At 40.4% G+C, this 19002-nt stretch overlaps 1 protein-coding gene and 1 long non-coding RNA gene across 2 annotated transcripts in view; one reads left to right on the top strand and one right to left on the bottom strand.

Annotated features, from left to right (window-relative positions):
* Window positions 1-14943, bottom strand: part of LOC135321502 (uncharacterized) — a 32339-nt gene extending 17396 nt beyond the window's left edge. Inside the window, exon 1 of the long non-coding RNA XR_010381317.1 lies at window positions 14833-14943. This is a non-coding gene — a long non-coding RNA (uncharacterized LOC135321502). The remainder of the gene's footprint in view (window positions 1-14832) is intronic.
* Window positions 425-16743, top strand: PRSS35 (serine protease 35). Its single transcript, XM_010980274.3, has 2 exons — window positions 425-727; window positions 13921-16743. The coding sequence occupies exon 2, from the start codon at window positions 13940-13942 to the stop codon at window positions 15179-15181; it is 1242 nt and encodes a 413-aa protein (XP_010978576.1). The 5' UTR covers window positions 425-727; window positions 13921-13939; the 3' UTR covers window positions 15182-16743.
* Window positions 16744-19002: the final 2259 nt, after the last annotated feature.

Genomic DNA, 19002 nt, shown 5'->3' with positions numbered 1-19002 from the left:
CTCCAGGGTCGCAAGTCCTCACGGCGGATGTGGGCGCCTGCGAGGTCCCGGATGGAGACTGGCTTGGGTTGGGGTTAGGGAAATAAATGCCCATGTGTATTCTAGACGGCTGGGGTCTAAATCTCGAGCACGGAGATTGAGACTCGAAGAACCACTCCCACGCACCCCCCCGATCCCTCCCCTCCAAGCACACATTTCGGGGTATCTTCTTGAGACTATTTTTGGGATGCATACTATTACGGAGACAGACACCTCTTGTGATCTCATTATTTTTTCCTAGAGCTGAATTAATCACTCTGGGGTCAAAGATGCTGGGGTGAGAGGCTGCCTGGTTCACCCCACACTTCCAAATAAATCCCCCCCGAGCTCCGCGTCCCGGTTCCTTCTCCCTCCCTCTCCTTCCTCTCTCTCCCCTCTCTCCTCCTGCCCACCTCCTCTCCCCTCTCCTCTCCCCTCGCCTCCCCCGCGTCCGCCCGGCGCCAACGCCCCCTTTCCCCTCCCATCTCCCCTCCCGGGCGCTCAGCTCTGCTCTCTCCTCGCAGTCTCAGCCTCGAGCTCTGAGCTCCCGACGGTGCTGGCGGGCGGTGACCGGGCGTCCCGGGCTCTGGCTGTCCCGAGGCTGGTGGCAGCCGCGCCCCCGCCCTCCTGCCTCACCAGCATTGGTGACAACCTCGGGACACTTTGATTCGAGCTGGGCAGCGCCCCCAGGACCGAATCAGCTGAACAGGTAAGGATGGAGCCCCCCTGGATAGGGTGAGACCCCAGAACCTGGACATTTCCTTAAGAAAGACAGGACCTACCCGGGGAGAACTTTGAAGGGCTCTAAAGTTAGGGATCAAACTCAGCACTTTTAAGTCATCAAAGAAACGACTCTTTCAGAAAGGCGATTCTTCGTGCCGGCCTCTGCACAGTTTAATAGTAACAGTAACAATGTTTGCATTGGAATATAAATGGAATTCTTTCTATTTAAGTACTACCAGAGGGGACCGTCTTTCTTTTTGTGATTATTAACAGATGCCATTGAAAAAGGTGTAAAACGCATTCCTGGAAAGTCTACTCTGGTTGAAAGCCTCTTTGGCAGGTTTACTATGACAGCTAGGAATTCCTCTCTCTCTCATCAATTTGGCTGCACAGGTCAGCAAAAGGAGCAGTGCAAAACATTTTTTTAAAATGAGAAGGTGAAATAAAATTGAAAAGTGTTGGATTTGCTTTAAAATACTCTAGAAAAAAAGGTGGAGGAGACAACTGAAACAAGATTGGCAAAATATTGGTAAAAATTGCAGCTGGGTGATGGGCACGTGGGGTTTACTGTTCTACTTTTTAAAAAATAGCTTTCTCTCTACTTTTGTGTAGTTTGAAATTTTCTACAATAAAAGTCTTTGAAAAGTTGTAGAAACACCTCCTGCCTCATTCCTCTGACCTTTTCGCACTGTCATTGACGTGAAAGAAGCTGTCAATCTTGTATCTAGATGCTCCCTTCCCCCTTTTATTAAAACCCTTCTCACTTCTGAAATTAATTCTCATTTGATCCCAAGTGCATGTGTCTCCATAGAGAACTATAAAAGTCCTATGTTGCTGCTTGGAGAACTATGCTTAGAATCTGGTTTATAATTTAGAAGAGGGAATGTGAAAATTCCAGCCAAAGAAGTCAGTTAGGCTTGAAAGGAGTGCTCAAGCATCATATGGAATTTTATTTTTATTAGGAAACACTAGAGGAGCTCCTTTAATGTGAGAAGAGGTTGAATGTTGACACTTTTCCTACTTTCCTTCCAGACAGCTTGGAGGTCTGCACGCTTTTAAGAATCTTTCTCGTGGTGTCAAATGTGAGATTGTTTAGCCTAGTGCTTGGCATACAGGACGTGCTCATTATTTGTTAAAATAAACCATTGCTAATGTGAGCTAATTTTCCCTGTTGAGTTAATGATTTATCTTTCTCTGCCCAATGCTCAACTATCCAAGGCAAGCATATTGCATTTTAACAGTGGGTTCAGACTGAGACTTCTGGAGGCTGAAGCTACTTCACCTAGAAGGGAGTTAACTCTGCCCAGGAGAAATCTGAGATGAGGAGGGTGGGAAAGTTAAATCAGCGGGACACAGGTTATTATTTTGTGACTTTGCGTAACTCAAGTTTTTTCAAGAGCGTCAGAAGCTTTAACAGATGTTTGCTGAGCTGAAAACAACCGTGCATAAGCTTTAAAGCCTGAAGAGTAGCAGACCTAATGCATTTACAGAGATTCTTTGCTTTCAAAGGCCAACTTGCAAGATAAAAAGTTAGGAGCCATATGCTGTATACTTCCTATGCCAGTGGATGAAAGAGCCAGCAGAGGGTTCTCTAGGGGCTCCCTTAGTGCCACTCACCCCGAATTTGATTTACACACAGCATATCCATTGCATAATTTGAAATGTACAGGTCCTGGAAAAATAGCTAAAACAAAAAGAGAGGTTTTTTTTTTTTTATTGTGATGAGAAACAGAAGTTGTGGGTTACTGTAAAATAATCAGCTGTGTAACTTTACCATCTTCCTTTCCCTCAAGTACTGCTAAATTTTTAAAGCAGACATTACTTTGTCTCCATTCCTGAAACTACACTTGAAGATGGTGTTATTGGTATGATATTCTGCATAGAAACTGGCACATTGTCAGTGAACTTCCTTGCCATTTATTTTCAGCCTAGAATCGGTGGAGAGCTTATCCTTTGAAATGGATTATAAAGTATTTGATAAACATGTGAAATAGTTGGTGGGTTGAAGATTTTTCTTCGTGTTGGAATGAACGGCAGCACATTTGGGGGATGATTTAGCGGTGCCGTAGGTCAGAGTGGAAGTGCTGGTGGGGCAGTGGTTTTGGGAAACCACCTGCCAGGAAATCGTCTGGCCGTGGACATCATCATCAACCTCAGCTCATCAGGACCGTCTCTGTGGTCTGTAGGTGGATTTGCTAAATGTGATCAATTCCACATGTGACAATGTCTAGTGTATTATTAACCAGTGAGACTTCTCTCCCTCCCATGAAGCCTACCTGCCTCGAAAATAAATTCGATTTCCTAGCTCAGTGAATGTAAACAATTTAAATGTGGGCTCTTAGATCTGGCATCAATAGGCCAGCTTCGCCATCTCGTGGTAGCAATATGGATAGCAGGCAAGTTCCTACCCTCCCAGGACTAGGAATTGAAGCTCCTTCAGGATCATTGATGAGTAAATTACTTGTGTTTTTCTCATTTGTGGTTTAATGTAGGACGTGAGGGCTGAAAGATATCTTAGGAATTTTCTAGTCCAACTCAATGGCCAAGGAAGAGTATCACAGAGATTCTGAAATGAGGAAAGAGGCTTTGAAATGATGCGGGCGTAACATAGTTAAGCTCTGTGTGCATTTGTAGAACACACGAATTTATCTACCCTGTTCTGATTCTCGTTTCTTCTAAGCAGTACTTCTCCAGGCCCCATAATGTTTTGTTGTGATTTTCTGGGTTTAGTTCTAGAATTGTGTGTCTGTATAATTTTCCTAAGAAAATTTCCATTTAAGTGTATGTCTCTGACCCAAACATTCTTTCCCACTTTATATCAGTCCCTACTACTTCCTTTCTAAACATCAAAGGCAGACAATTTAAAAAATTAGATTTTTACCTTTATAAGGGTATTCATTTCCGGGGGGGGGGGGGCTATAGCTCAGTGGTAGTGCACGTGCTTCGCAATGCATGAGGTCCTGGGTTCAATTTCTAGCACCTCCATTAAAAAAATAAATAACTAAATAAACCTAATTATTACCCCTCCAAATAAAACAAACAAACAAAAAAGCTACAAATACTGAAAAAAAAATTTTTTTAAGTGTATGGGGGGAGGCTATAGCTCAAGCAGTAGAGTGCATGCTTAGCAAGTACAAGGGCCTGGGTTCAATCCCCAGTACCTCCTCTAAAATATAAAATAAATAAACTAATTACCCTCCCCCCCCCAAATGTATTCATTTCCTATTGCTGCTGTAACAAATTACCAAAAACTTAGTGACTTAAAACCACACATCATCTTATGGTTCTGGAGGCCAGAAGTCTAAAGAGGGTCAGCAGGGCTGCATTTCTTTTCCTGGAAGTTCTAGAGAGAATTTGTCTCCTGGCCTTTTTCAGGTTCTAGACCCCCCACCCCAATTCCAGAGCTTGTGACCCCGCCTTACTCTGACCTCTGCCTCCATCTTCACTGCTCCGTCTTACTACTGCCCCTCCTGCCTCCTTCCTATAAGGATCCCTGGGATTACACGGGCTCCCCTGGACAATCCGAGCTAATCCCCTCATCTCAGAATCCTTAGCTAACTCACATTTGCAAAGTCTCTTTTACCAGGTAAGGACCATTTTCACAGGTCCCCGGGACTAGGATGTGGCTTTCCTTGGGAGCCATGACAGGCACAATTTGGAGATACCGTGGGTTCAGTTCCAGACCGCCACAATATAGCAAATTGTGCAATAAAGCCAGTCACATGATTTTTTTTTTTTTTTGGTTTCCCAGTGCATATAAAAGGTACTGTAGTCTCTTAACTGTGCAATAGTATGATGTCTAAAAAGTGATGTATATAACTTAATTTAAAAAATGCTTTGTTGCTAAAAAATGATTGCTGTCATCTGAGCTTCAGAAAGTCATAATCTTTTTGATGGTGGAGGGTCTGGCCTTGATGTTTATGGCTACTGACTGAGCACAGTGGTGCTTGCTGAAGGCTGGGGTGGCCATGGCAATTTCTTAAAATAAGCAACAGTGAAGTCTGCTGCATCGATCGTGTCTTTCTTTCACAAACGATTTCTCTGTAGCATGCAGTGCTATTTGATAGCGTTTTACCCAAAGAACTTCTTTCAAAACTAGAGTCAGTTCTCTCAAATCCTGCTGTTTCTTTATCAACTAAGTTTATGTAATATTCTAAATCCTTTGTTGTCATTTCAAGAATCTTCAAAGCATCTTCATCAGGCATAGATTCCATCTCAGGAAATCACCTTCTTTGCTTATCCATAAGAAGCAACTCCTTACCCATTATAGTTTGATCGTGAGATTGCAGCAATGCAGTCACATCTTCAGGCTCTACTTCCAATGCTACTTTGCTTCTATTTCCACTACATCTGTAGTTACTTCCTCCACTGAAGTCTTGAACCCCTCAAAGTCATCGATGAGGACTGGAATCAACTTCTTCCAAACTCCTGTTAATGTTGATGTTTTAACCTCTTCCCGTGAATCAGGACTGTCCTTAATGGCATCTAGAATGTTGACTCCTTTCCCAAAGGTTTTCAATTGACTTTGCCCAGATCCATCAGAAGAACCACACCTATGGCAGCTGTAGTCTTACGAAATGTATTTCTTAAAAATAAGTCTTGAAAGTTAAAATGACTCCTTGATCCACGGGCTGTAGAAGGATGCTGTGTTAGCAGGCATGAAAATAACACTAATTTTGTTGTCCATCTCCATCAGAACTCTTGAGAGACCAGGTACATTATCAATAAGGAGTAATATTTTGAAAGGAATCCTTTTTTTCTAAGCAATAGTTCTCAGCAGTGGGATTGAAATATTCAGTAAAACCTGTTATAAACAGATATGCTATCAACCAGGCTTTGCTGTTCCATTTATAGAGCACAGGCAGAGTAGGTTAAGGATCCACGGGTTTTTGGAATGATCAATGATTATTGGCTTCAATTTCACGTCACCAGCTGCATCAGCCTCTAAGAGAGTCAGCCTATTATTTGAAGCTTTGAAGCCAGGCATTGACTTCTCTCTAACTATGAAAGTCCCAGATGGCATCTTCTTTCAATATAAGTCTGTTTCATTCACATTAAAAATCTGTTCAGCGGGTGGGTATAGCTGAGTGGTAGAGCACCTGTTTAGCATGCATGAGGTCCTAGGTTCAATCCCCAGGACCTTCATTAAAATAAAAATAAACAAAAAAGTTACCCCCCAAAATTAAAAAAATTTTTTTTAAATATACACAAAGAAAATAAACAAAAAATGCTCAACAGATAAAAGAAAAGAAAAGAAAATCTGCTGTTTAGCATAGCCACCTTCATGAATTCTCTGGGCTAGATTTTCTGGATAACCTGCTGCAGCTTCTGCATCAGCACCTGCTGTGTCACCTTGCACTTGACGTCATGGAGGTGGCTTCTTTCCTTAAATCTCATGAACCAACCTTTGCTAGCTTCCAACTTTTCTCCTGCAGCTTCCTCGCCTCTCTCAGCCTTCACAGAATTGAAGAGAGTTAGGGCCTTGCTCTGGATGAGGCTTTGGCTTAAGGGAAAGTTGTGGCTGGCTTGATTTTCTATCCAGACCATTAAAACTTTCTCCATATAACCAGTAAGGCTGTTTTGCTTTCTTATCATTCATGTGTTCACTGGAATATAGCACTTTTCATTTCCTTCAAGAATTTTTCCTTTGCATTCACAACCTGGCTACCTGTTTGGCACAAGAGTCTAGCTTTCAGCCTGTCTCGGCTTTCCACATGCCCTCCTCAGTAGGCTTAATCATTTCTTGCTTTTGATTTCAAGTGAGAGTCTTGTGACTCTTCCTTTCACTTGAACACTTAGAGGCCACCGTAGGGTTCTTAACTGGCCTAATTTCAATACTGAGTGTCTCAAGTAACAGGGAGACCTGAGGAGGAGAAAGAGGGGGGAGAGGGCCAGTCATGGAGCAGCCAGAACACACACAACCTTATTAAGTTTCCCAACTTCTATGGGCATGGTCTGTGGGCCCCCCAAATAGTTACAATAATAACATCAAAGATCACTGATCACTAGAACAAATATAATAATAATGAGAAAGAATTGCCAGAATGTGAGACAGACACACGAAGTTGCCAAATGCTGTTGGAAAAATGGCTGGTAGACTTGCTCCACGCAGGGTTGCTGCAAACTTTAAATTTGTAAAAAACACAGTATCTGTGAAGTGCAGTAAAGTTCAATGGAATGAGGTCTGTACTCGGCATACCACAAGGAGGTTCAGGGATGCATGAAATCCCTTATAAATACCTGCCTATGTGTTGACTCCTACTGTTTGATATTATAAAACTAATTACCATTTGCTGGGGGCTCGCTGTGCTCTGGGCATTGTGTTTACATGTATATCATGTAAGTGTCTCACAAAAATACTCTAAAATATTATCCCTCTGTAACAAATGCAGAAAATAATGTTTGCAGAGATTAAGTGACCTTCACAAAATCATACTGCTAAGAAGTTGCAAGTGGACTGCTGTTGGTTTGGCTTCAAAGCCCACTGCCTCCATCATCATTGAAACACCCGAGTCATCTTCACCACATCACTAACACTTTCTCATCATCCTGATCCCATACGTTTTTAGCTGAAATCTGGCCTCCATTCAATGCTCCACTCAGTGACTGACAGTCAGTGGGGGCTTCAAGTGGGCCAGGAATTGAATTTAGGAAAATACCTATTCTCCTCTGCATCTGCTCTCAATTTGTGAAAGAGACTATTAAAGTGTTACAAGCGTTCTCCAAACCCTAACCCATTAATGCTTGCTTTCTACCTGTGTGCTCTCACTAGCAATCCTCCTCCTCTCCTGCCCCAGCCTTCTGCCAAAGCCAGTACTTCTCCCTGCAGGTGTGCAGAATATGGGCCAGGCCATAAAGTCGACCTGTGGTGTGTCGATCTTGACTGAACAGGTGGAGGATGACAATGGAGGAAGAGAGAGATGGCTGAAGCATTTTTTCACATCCGTGCATATGTGTAAATGTAGGCAGTGATGTTGGGAGGAGCAGGTTGGAATCATGGATGGTTAAATAAAGGACAGGGAATGCAATCACTGCTGTGTCCTAACATAGACGTTATGGTAGAAGTTGGTGTTGGCCCTACCAGGCCACTGATCTGACTGAGTGGTCTCTGACTCATGACAGCCCCCCCAAAGTTGTTTGACAGTAATGCAAAATGATGTTCCATGGCAGTATGCTCTACATGTGAACTTGGACAAATACCTCACTGTACATTACAAGGGAGCAGGTAAAGGGCGGGGAGGGTATAGCTCAGTGGTAGAGCGCATACTTAGCATGCACGAGGTCCTGGGTTCAATCCCCAGTGCCTCTATTAAAAATTCAAAAAAATCAATAAATAGACCTAATTACCTCCCCCCACTCCAAACCAAACAAAACCCAACCAAACAAAAAAAGGGACCAGATAAAAAGAAAGGCCCGAGTAAGTGTGAAATCTATCACCTGGTACAGCTGCTAGATAAATAAGGCAGCTCATTTTCATCTACAAACAAAGCAATTCATTCAAACCCTTTAATATAGAGAGCACTCATCTCATCTTTCATTCGTCTGCCTGCCCCACCTAAGCTAAAATATCAACTTCTCAGGGTAACAAATCAAAAAATGAAAAGAGGAACAGCCTGAGGATATAATTATGTCATGCCATAGTAAAATTCTATACATTCCAGATAGACTCAGTCAAAAAGTTAGGTTTTTCTTTCACTGTAAATCACTTCCTTTGAGGAGTTATTTTGACATTGACTCTGTGTCCTTTTAGGCCTAGGTCCTGTTGGCAGTTTCAGAATTCTTAGGATAGATCCAGGCTAAAAGTAAGACACAGGAAATGTAATTCAAGTGTTCTGTGGCTGGGTAATGTTTAAACACACTTGAGTTTAACAGCAAAGAAAAAAATACATCACAGAGCCACAGATATTCATAGAAATGAGTAATTAGGAAAGCATTCATTTGGGAAGTCTCTAAAGTGAAGCTGTCCTTGAACAAAAAACAAAACAAAGAAAAAGGGAGCTTGAGAGGGCATAAGAAACTATCCTGAAATAAAACTGCTTGACTGTAAAACTGACTTTTTTGAAAACTACAAGTGCTATAACTTTGCCTTATATAATAAACTGTTTTAAAGTGATGTTAATTCACCCATTAAGGTAGGATAATAATTATGAAAGAACTTATTATTTCTATGTTCTGGGCTCAGAGGTAATTCTTTGCATGTATCAACTTACTTAATTCTCACAATTATGTTATGAAGTTGAGATTACTACCATCTCGCCTTTGCCGACGAGGAAACTGAAACCTAACTGAACTTAATGAACTGCCCAATTCAGATGCCTAATAAGTGGTAAAGGTGAGACTCAGCCCAAGGTGTCTTACTCCTTGGTCTGCCTTTGTAACCATGATGCTGCTACAGACACTCAAATATTCTTAATACTATCAGCACTCACATTTCTGAGAAAGCATAAGCACACAGACAAACCAAAGCCATAGTAAGTTAGCCCTTGTAGTTATGTGTGGCCATTTCTGTTAATAGTACAGACCAGGTACAAATGTGGAGTAAGATTTACTCCATTGGTAGGAGTTCATCCATAAATCCTGATAGGCTTGCCTCTTCCCTAATTCCCTTCGCCTCCATTTGTCTCCATGATCCAACCCATAATCAGCTATTGAACACTGACCCATGGTGGGGGCCATGACTGCAGCCTCCCTTTCATTAACCCAAATTGGAATTTGAAGCCCCAAATGCAAGCCATCTGGAAAGTGCCAGGGAAGGTCACAATTATAATGGAAGACAGGAAGAAGGAGGAGGAGGAGGAGGGAAGACAAGGGACATTAAAGCTTTCAAAATACTATAGCTGCTTCGCGAGCTGGGACCACATCCCTTTAGTTAGTGATGTTGGAAGACAGGCGTCTGTAGATGTAGCCACTGAACCATGGATGGCTCTATCAGTAAGAGCTATCATTTACATCACATTGACATTTTACCACAAGGCAAACTTCAGGTTTTCCAAAAGAAAGTGTCCTGAAACATTTGTCCAAATTTTAAATTACAGGCCAAATTAGACAGGCTAACTGAATCCATGTCCTTTATTACTATGATTCTGAGATTCTATTACAAGGCTCTGCCTTTCCTGTGCCCAAGGATAGATGTGGGCATGGCTTTTACTCCTGGGCTGCACTGCAGCTGAATCCCTCAAAGGGCTCCAGACAGGGCTGGCCAGCCAATGCCCTTGCATCATCCGGAGCATCAGATGTTGGAGGTATTACATACAAGCCTACTGAATTTGCATCTTTTCAGACATTGCTCACTAACTTATATAAAAGTATGTTTTTTTTCTATTCAAGGCTGAACCATTCAATATTAGCAGTTCCTAACACAGTAAAAGAGCAGAGTTCAGGATAAATTTATTTTGTACACAAAGATGAAGCAGAGGTCATTTGAAACCTGGTTAAGCAATGAGCCCTGGAAAGACCACTTTTTAGATCAGGGCTCAAGCTGGTACAACAGGGCCTTGGCTGCTGCAGTGGTTCTCAGGCTGTACTGAGTATCAGAATTGCCTGGAGGGCTGTTTAAAACACACAAAGCTGGGAACCCATGCCCCTTCAGGAGAGTATGGCCCTGAGAATAAGCATTTTAAAAAAATAGAGGTACTGGGGATTGAATCCAGGACCTCATGCATGCTAAGCACACATTCTACCATGAGCTACACTCCCAACCCCTTTAGCATTTTTAATAAGTTCCTAGGGGATGCTGACACTGCTGGTTTGGGGACTACAACCAGGCATCTTTTGATGTGACAGAGTTTATTTTACCACACACAAGAATTTTATTAACAATCTAATACTATTCTTTTGAGTTGTTCATGTTTCATTTTGCATCCAAAGCAGGATAAAAACCAATGGCACCACTCAATGCAGTCAGGTAGGAGTTCTTCATTACTCACAGAAGAGTCAGGCTTTTTGTTCTAGTCAGGCCTTCAACTGATTGGATGAGGCCCACCCACACTAGGGAGGGAGGTCTGCTTTATTCAGTCTACCAATTCATATGTTAATCTTATGCAGAACTCCTTCCCCACAACAGACACACCTAGAGTAATATTTGACCAAATATCTGGGTATCCAGGGGTCCAGTCAGGTTGACACATAAAACTAACAATTACATGGGGCTCTTAAAAGTCTACCTACAGAACTATGGCACAGGGTATGTGTTTTATTTGGTAAAGAATGGGGGACTTCTACATTTGAGAGTTATATTCCCATTCAATGATTTGTATGGTAAAAGGTCATCATGTCAGTTATAATTTAATATTTGCATTCTGCCTATCTAAACCATAACTATCTGAAAACTTGCAACACTAAATTAAACAGTACTGAAAAACAAACAAACAAACAAACAAACAAAAACCCAAATCCCCAAACTAAAACTTAACTGTGGAAGCAATACCACAGGACCATGATTTACATCCTCACTTTTGCCTAGGAATGCCTTTTGCACATTCATTACTCCACAGATCATTATTATCAGTTATTAAAATGTATAAAGTGATTCTATGTATTTTTTAATGAGGGTAAGTGGCTTTCAGTCTTTGATGTAATTATGTGTTAAGTATACAATGAACAGCTGCTATCATATAGGGCTAAATGAAAAATCAGTTTTTAAAAATTTTATTTCCCACACCAAAAAGCTCCCTTGAATGAATTTTGCTAAGAATTAAGTAGATAAAAAGATATGTATATATTTTTAATTTTTAAAAATTTTTTGTTTTTTGCAGGGAAGGAGGTAATTAAGTTTGTTTGTTTATTTATTTATTTATTTATTTATTTATTTATTTATTTATTTATTTATTTAATGGAGGTATTGGGGATTGAATCCAGGACCTTGTGCTTATTAAGCCTGCACTCTACCACTGAGCTATACCCTCCCACCCCTATATTCTTTTAAAATCATCTATTTGGGGCTGTTGATAAGCTAAGAGGCAGCAAATAACTCTCTTATTTTAGCTTTTTTTAAGGGAAAGATAGAACTTTTCAAACTTGGAACCGTCTAGTTAAACACAATTTCAAGGTCTCAGTATAGTTACCAAGTTGTTAGCCTTTTTCATTCCAATCCAATTAAATAAACTGGATGAAAAACTCATTATGAAAATTGCACAGAAGGTCACAGAAGAAAATAGGTGGTTCAATAAAACTGTTACCAGTATTATTACTGCTTTGTATAAAGTCACATTTGCCACGGTGGTGATTAGAAAATATTGTGACATGATTGTGGATTTTTTCTGACATATTCTTTACTGATTTTTTGGAGAATATCCATCACTCTACAGAATAATGCTCCATCTCCAAAATAAAACAAACTATTTAGCAAAGAACAGTCTAATGTTAACCAGAATCACCATTACTGAGCATTCAAGTGTGAGCAAATGAAGAAATGAAAACTGTAAAATTTCTATGTCATTCTGCTGAAGCCAAGTCATGGTTAAGATTATTTTAAACTTGCTTAATACGTTCAAAAGTATAATGTACGATGGTTCAAATTGATTATGTCCTGTTTTGATGGATAATGTTTAAACAAAAAGGTGGTTAATGGGTATGTTTTTGTTTTCTCAAAAGAATGCTCTTAGTTTGTTAATAAACTTCTGTACTTGTATATAGCAAAATGGACTCTGCTGTATCAGGAGATGCCCATAGTCAGCTCTGCAGCAGAAACAACTTTTGCTTTTCCTGCCAACACACAGGTTCTTATGGGTGCACCCAGGGTTGTGGGCCATTCCTAACATTTCTTAGCAGCTTTCTTTTCCAGGCAAAAAGAGTTTAGAAGAAAGCACTGAGAATGAAGGTACTGTACGAATAATTTAACTTTGAATTGCCTCTGCTTTATACACAATGCAAATCATTTGCAAAGCCTGGATATTTTAACTATTAGTTAAAAACAACTTGCCGCAATGCTTGCAAATGTCAAAACTGCTGCTCCAGGGAGGGCTACACCCCCACGTACCCTCACAAAGGAACAACTGACAAACAAATCAAGTCTAGGAATAAATTTACATACTAGTGAGCTTAGAGAAGCAGGAAGAGAGAGCGAGATGATGTGAACATTAGAAGGGTATTATACCATGCCAGGTACTGGCAACTGCAAACCGCTATCAGGTGATGTGACCCACAATGAAAGGGACTATAATTAATCATGACCATGTTCCCCCAAGTCGTAAATTCAGAACCATAGCCTGTGCTCCATAAATCCTTACAATTTTACTATACATAAAATGTCACTATAAAGCATTTGTGTGTGTTGCTTTGCTTAGGTGGTAGTTCTAAGCACAACTTTGTTTAAAAAAAACCATGGGGTACGTTTTCCTTACTTTTGAATAAACTGGCCTGTGCTGTGCATTTTTTTTTGATAAAGGGTTCTGCTTGTAAAAATCAAACCAAGTCAATAACCTATAATGAAAAAGAATATGAAAATGAATATATGTATGTATACATATGACCGAAACATTATGCTGTACACCAGAAAGTGATACATCGTAATCTGACAGTTTTTTAAAAAAGTAGCTCAATAGCAGATGGGCCCATTTACTTATTTCTAAAACCTCTACTGAATATTTTAGAATATTATCCGATGATTTCACTTGTGCCATCCATTAGCTTGGTCTGCAAACCGTGATACAGGGAAATTCACTGGATTCCAGTGAATGTCTCTTCGAGCTCTATGCTAGGCACTTACACTCTAAAGATGAGGAATTTATGATCTCTGCTTTGATTAAGAAGCTAAATTCATGGAAAGTGCCAGACATCTTCTGCTACCTTTATTTCTAAATCATCTGGAGCTAAGATTGTAGGAGAACTTGGAAGGAAGACGGTTTTACCTAGGGAGCAGGTGATCCCAGCTTGTCCCCCCATCCTACTCCCCCATGTGTTAGGTTGTCTAGGGAGGCAGAGGGGAGATGGCAGGTGGGGGTGGTTCACGTATCCACATATTAGGGCTGGTAGAGGGAAGTTTGGGTGAGAACAAATTACTGATTTGGGACATCTGTATGAGCCTACATAGTCAGGGTGTTTATTGAATCTCAGTAAAATCTAAGTATAGTGAAAATAAGGACCCCTATTTGTGTTAGGACCCAAGGCCTAAATGAGTAATAAGTAACATATTTAAAAAGAAAACATTATAAAACTTCTCTTTCTTTTTCTATTTTAAAGGACAACAGAGAAGAACGAGATGGAAACCATACTATTTTGGTTGATATTTTTCACCCTTGGGTGGACCATCATTGATGGATCAGAAACGGAAAAGGATTTTATGTGGCACTTGAGAAAAATACCCCGGGTTGTCAGTGAGAGGACTTTCCGTCTCACCAGCCCCAACTTTGAGGCAGATGCTAGGATGGTGTTAAAGAGAGTGTGTGGCATTGAATGCCAGAAAGAACTCCCCGCTCCCAGCCTTTCTGACCTCGAAGACTCTCTTTCATATGAGACTGTCTTTGAGAATGGCACCCGAACCTTGACCAGAGTCAAAGTTCAAGGCTGGGTCCTGGAGCCAACTCAAAATCTCACCACACAAGGAGCACCTGTTCGGAGGAAGAGGCAGGTGTACGGCACCGACAGCAGATTCAGCATCTTAGACAAAAGATTCTTGACCAATTTCCCTTTCAATACTGCCGTGAAGCTCTCCACGGGCTGCAGCGGCATCCTCATCTCCCCCAATCACGTCCTAACAGCTGCCCACTGCATCCACGACGGACAGGACTACATCAAAGGGAGTAAAAGGCTAAGGGTAGGGTTGTTGAAGATGAGAAAGAAAGGTGGTGGCAAGAAACGTCGGGGTTCCAGGAGGAGCAGGAGGGACGCAAGTGGTGGTGATGAAAGCGAGGTGACCAAAGAGAACCTGAAGGAGCGAGCCAGCGCCAGAAGGAGGAGGAAGGAATCTGCTCGGGGTCAGCGAGGTGCTGATGGGAAGCCCTCCTTCCAGTGGACCCGAGTCAAGAATACCCACATTCCCAAAGGCTGGGCCAGAGGCGGGCAGGGAGACGCTGCCTTGGACTACGACTACGCCCTTCTGGAGCTGAAGCGCCCTCACAGAAAGAAATACATGGAGCTGGGAATCAGTCCTACCATCAAGAAGCTGCCCGGCGGGATGATCCACTTCTCAGGCTTTGATCACGACCGGCCAGATCAGTTAGTCTACCGGTTTTGCAGCGTGTCTGATGAATCCAACGATCTCCTCTATCAATACTGCGATGCCGAGTCGGGCTCCACCGGCTCTGGGGTCTATCTGCGTCTGAAAGAGCCAGACAAAAAGAGTTGGAAGCGCAAAATCATTGCGGTCTATTCAGGCCACCAATGGGTGGACGTGCATGGTGTTCAGAAGGACTATAACGTGGCGGTGCGCATCACGCCCCTCAAGTACGCCCAGATCTGCCTCTGGATGCACGGAGATGATGCCAACTGTACTTCTGGCTAACGGAAACCTGAAGCAAGTCCGTGGATTACTCAACAGCCAAGAAAACCAATTCTGATGCTTGTCGCAAGATCACGCCATAGGTTATGCCTTGACTTGAACCCTATCAATAGCATTTCAATCTTTCTACATTTACTTTTTCAAAATTAGGTGCTTTTCATCCATTTAAAAAAAAGTTTAGGTATACATATGGAAACTAGATGGGTACTTCAATGCCAAGTATATATTCTTTACATGGTGATAAGTTTCACTTGTGGGAAATATGTTGTTTCTTTCTGCCTTCTTAAAGATTAGACACTCTTTAAAAGTCAAGCTGGTGTTATAAATAATATGTGATTTCTCAGTGGACTAGTTCTCAGGGTCCTACTCTTCAGAAGAGACTAATAAGGTGCTGGTTGCATATTAAATGTGAAGCTACATACACAGAGGTGGAAAGTAACATGATTAGAATTGGGTTAGAGACACTAATTTACAGACACAGTTTGTGCTGTTCTGAGATGGACACATTCAGCTCATGACCTCTATGTTTATACTGTGTTTTCCTTTGGGTGTCTGAGAAACTTTAGGTTTTCTTTCTTTTTTTTTTTTATTTTAAGAATTACAAGAGACAGCAAGCTTTAGAGACAAACTATTAACTATTTCACTGCTTTAAAAATACCAACGAAAGTGTTATTATTTATGGGAGAAACACTTTGCTCTATGAAATAAATTTAGTTTAGAAATAGGGAAGCTGAGAATTTTTAAGATCTCAAGTTTTTATTTAGTTTTCAAAATGGGCACTTTCCAAGTATGCATAGGGAAGACAGTTCAAAAGCTATAAATGATCATGTATTTAAGCCCCATCATTTGATGCTACAGTCTCCTATGTACGAGGTATTATAGTTTTAGACAAGGATTCTATAGTCTTCCTCAAGAGAAAGCCTCTCTTCCCCTTGACAAAGTTCAGCTTTCTTAATAGGGCCATAGGCATATTATTTTGGTGAATTCTTTGATTGGTAATTTTAGATATGTCCTTTTAACAAAATGAGGATAATTTATGAATATGATTTGTAAAGGAAGTTCTGATTATTTTCATTAAGAACCAAGGTTGTGCACTCACTTGGGCCATCTTGGCAGCCTGAACAGAGTCCAGATCAAACACAGAGTAGACATTCAATACATATTTCTTGCACAAACAGGTATTTGCTGAATGGCTGTAAAAGACGGTTAGTTCAGCCCATTATGATGAAAGGGTCTTAGTGATTTGTAATTGAGCGCACCATAAAATTCAGGAGTTGCAGGCCTGATTTCTGGGCTGGTCTTCTGACAGTTTTTAGAGTACATTCTCTCGTCTCTTGGGGTACACCCACATCGTTTATTCTGCCTGAGTTCAAATTCATTTTACTTATAATTTTCTTTAACAATGGGAAGTTATACCCTTGACTAGTAGGCAAAGGACTACGTGATTAGATTATGATAAAAAATGATTTTGTAAAAGATGTTGAAAATAGCTGAAATTTAATACATTACATTCTTTTATAATGTGAATCTGTCAAAAATCATTCAATAAAAATTTAAAAAATCAATCAACTATAACTTACTGTGTTTATGTATGTACAAGGTTTTAGCAAGTATGTAATTAACTGTTGTTTGTTTTAAAAAAATGATTTTATTTAACTCTAAGCACATTTTGCTGGGTAGCATTTCATCACTGTTGGCAGTGGAGTATGGCTATTGTCTCAAAAGTGTTCATCAAATCTTTTCTGAGGAAATATCTATATGATCACTGCGACTAAAAATGCTTCACTGTCTCACTAAAAGGTGAATTTTGCACATTCACACACACACAATCTTCATCTTAGATTCACGGAAAGTAAGTTCCAGGTTTCAGTCAGCTCAGAGTAATTCAGGATGCTTAGCATCAATAGTGTGGTGCTTATGGTTAAATTTTGAATACACACGATTTCCTTAAAATCATTGCACAATATACTTTTCAAAAACATAAAATTTAGCTCATTTTATTGGCAGAGGTTTGATGCTCTGATTTTCTTCTCTTTTCCAAGAGAATCATGAATCTTGTAAGACCTATTTAGGACCACGAAAATGGACTACCTTACTCAGAAGCTTTACTTCACTTCCTTTTCCTGTTACGCTTATCAGATCTGAAATAGAAAATTAATTTGAAATCACTTAGACAGATATACCCACAGGAACATATGCTGCCTACTGTGTGCAAATGACGATATCAACTTATTGCTTAGAGGGACTTATCAATAATTGAATTCAAGACCTATTTATAAAACAACCGAAACTTAAAATTGTGGGGTTTTTCTTTACCCAAATAATACATTTATTTATATTTTTTTCTGGCTCAAATCAATAAGTCTGTCTCTTAAGAAGAGACTTAACATATTTTCCCTTCTTGATATGCTTCTTAGTTAAATCCCAAATGTTTGTTTCGAAAAAGATTTAAATGTACACATGACCAAGATCAGAGTCTACTTTAACTCCATAATTTAAATTTCCCTCCAGAGCATTCCATTTCAAGGAGCTGTCCAGTAATAAGAGAAATCTTTTCACCACTTCAATATTGTTCAGCTATTCAAATTAATTCAGGAATATAATTTATTGCTTTAAATGACTAGTCCAGTTTGCTCTATACTACACAAATTGTATTGTGTTTATCTTCCATTTTATTCCATTGTTGACAATTCCAGTTACTCATAATTCTTTGGCTTTATGCTAGTAAATCAAGTGTTCACTCCCATCAAAAATGAACTGTGATCATTAATTAAGAATATTCGGACAAGGCAATTGAACCAAGCACTGGGCATTACAAGGATGATGGTCCATAGCTATAAATAGCCTGGAAATAGCATTGTTCTTCTTTAATGTGGTTTTCTTATAACATATATTTTGGCTACTGATTTTAAAAAGTACCTGCCAAGGCTTAAAAATATTTTTATAAAAACTGATTTTTTTTTCAAAACTGGAAGTGTTACCTGTCCAATTTTTAAAATCTCCAATTAACTAACACAAGCATCTTTTTAATGAACTTATTTTCCTAGCTCTTTCTTCAATGGCCAAATCACAAAGTTCATAGACACTCAGGAGACTTGGTCTAATGGGTGGTGAAATCATGTTCTTATCAGAGGGGTCAGTGTATAGGCAGATTCAAGATTCCTTATTGATTCATCATTCAACTAAGGAAAAAAAATCACCCTCAGATGGTCTTCTTTTCTAAATAAAGTCTAGGAAGGAAATGCCCTGTCTACTCCTTTCTATATTTAATAACTGGTAATTCGATCCAGTTGGTGAAACTGTCTAGAGCGTGGTGGCCAAGAACTTGTGATCCTACCCTCAGCCAATTTCTTTTACCCACAGGCTACAAATTGTCTTAGTCAGTTTGGGCTGCCATAACAAAATACCATAGACTGGGTGGCTTAAACAACAGAAAAATATTTCTCACAGTTCTGGAGGCTGGGAAGTCCAGCACGGGAGGTTTCATTCTGAGGTTTCTTACCTTGGCTTGCAGGTGGCTGCCATCTTGCTGTGTGCTCACGTGCCTCCTCTTTGTGTGTTCTCAGAGACAGAGGGAGAGAGAGAGAGAGAGGGTGAGCAAGCTCTTTGGTGTCTCTTCCTATAAAGGCACGAATCTCAGCATGAGGGCCCCACCCTCATGACCTCATCTAATCCCAATTACCTCCCTAAGGCTCCATGTCCAAATACGATTGCATTGTGGGTAAATCTTCAACATCTGAACTTGGAGGAGACACAAACATCAGTCCATAACAAGTGTGTATCTAAACCTTCAAGCTGCACCTTGGGCCATAAGCACAGCAGTC

This window comes from Camelus dromedarius, chromosome 6, assembly GCF_036321535.1.
Source record: "Camelus dromedarius isolate mCamDro1 chromosome 6, mCamDro1.pat, whole genome shotgun sequence".
Taxonomy (NCBI): domain Eukaryota; kingdom Metazoa; phylum Chordata; class Mammalia; order Artiodactyla; family Camelidae; genus Camelus; species Camelus dromedarius.
The sequence above is the reverse complement of the archived record's forward strand: the minus strand, read 5'-3'. Positions and strand labels throughout refer to the sequence as shown.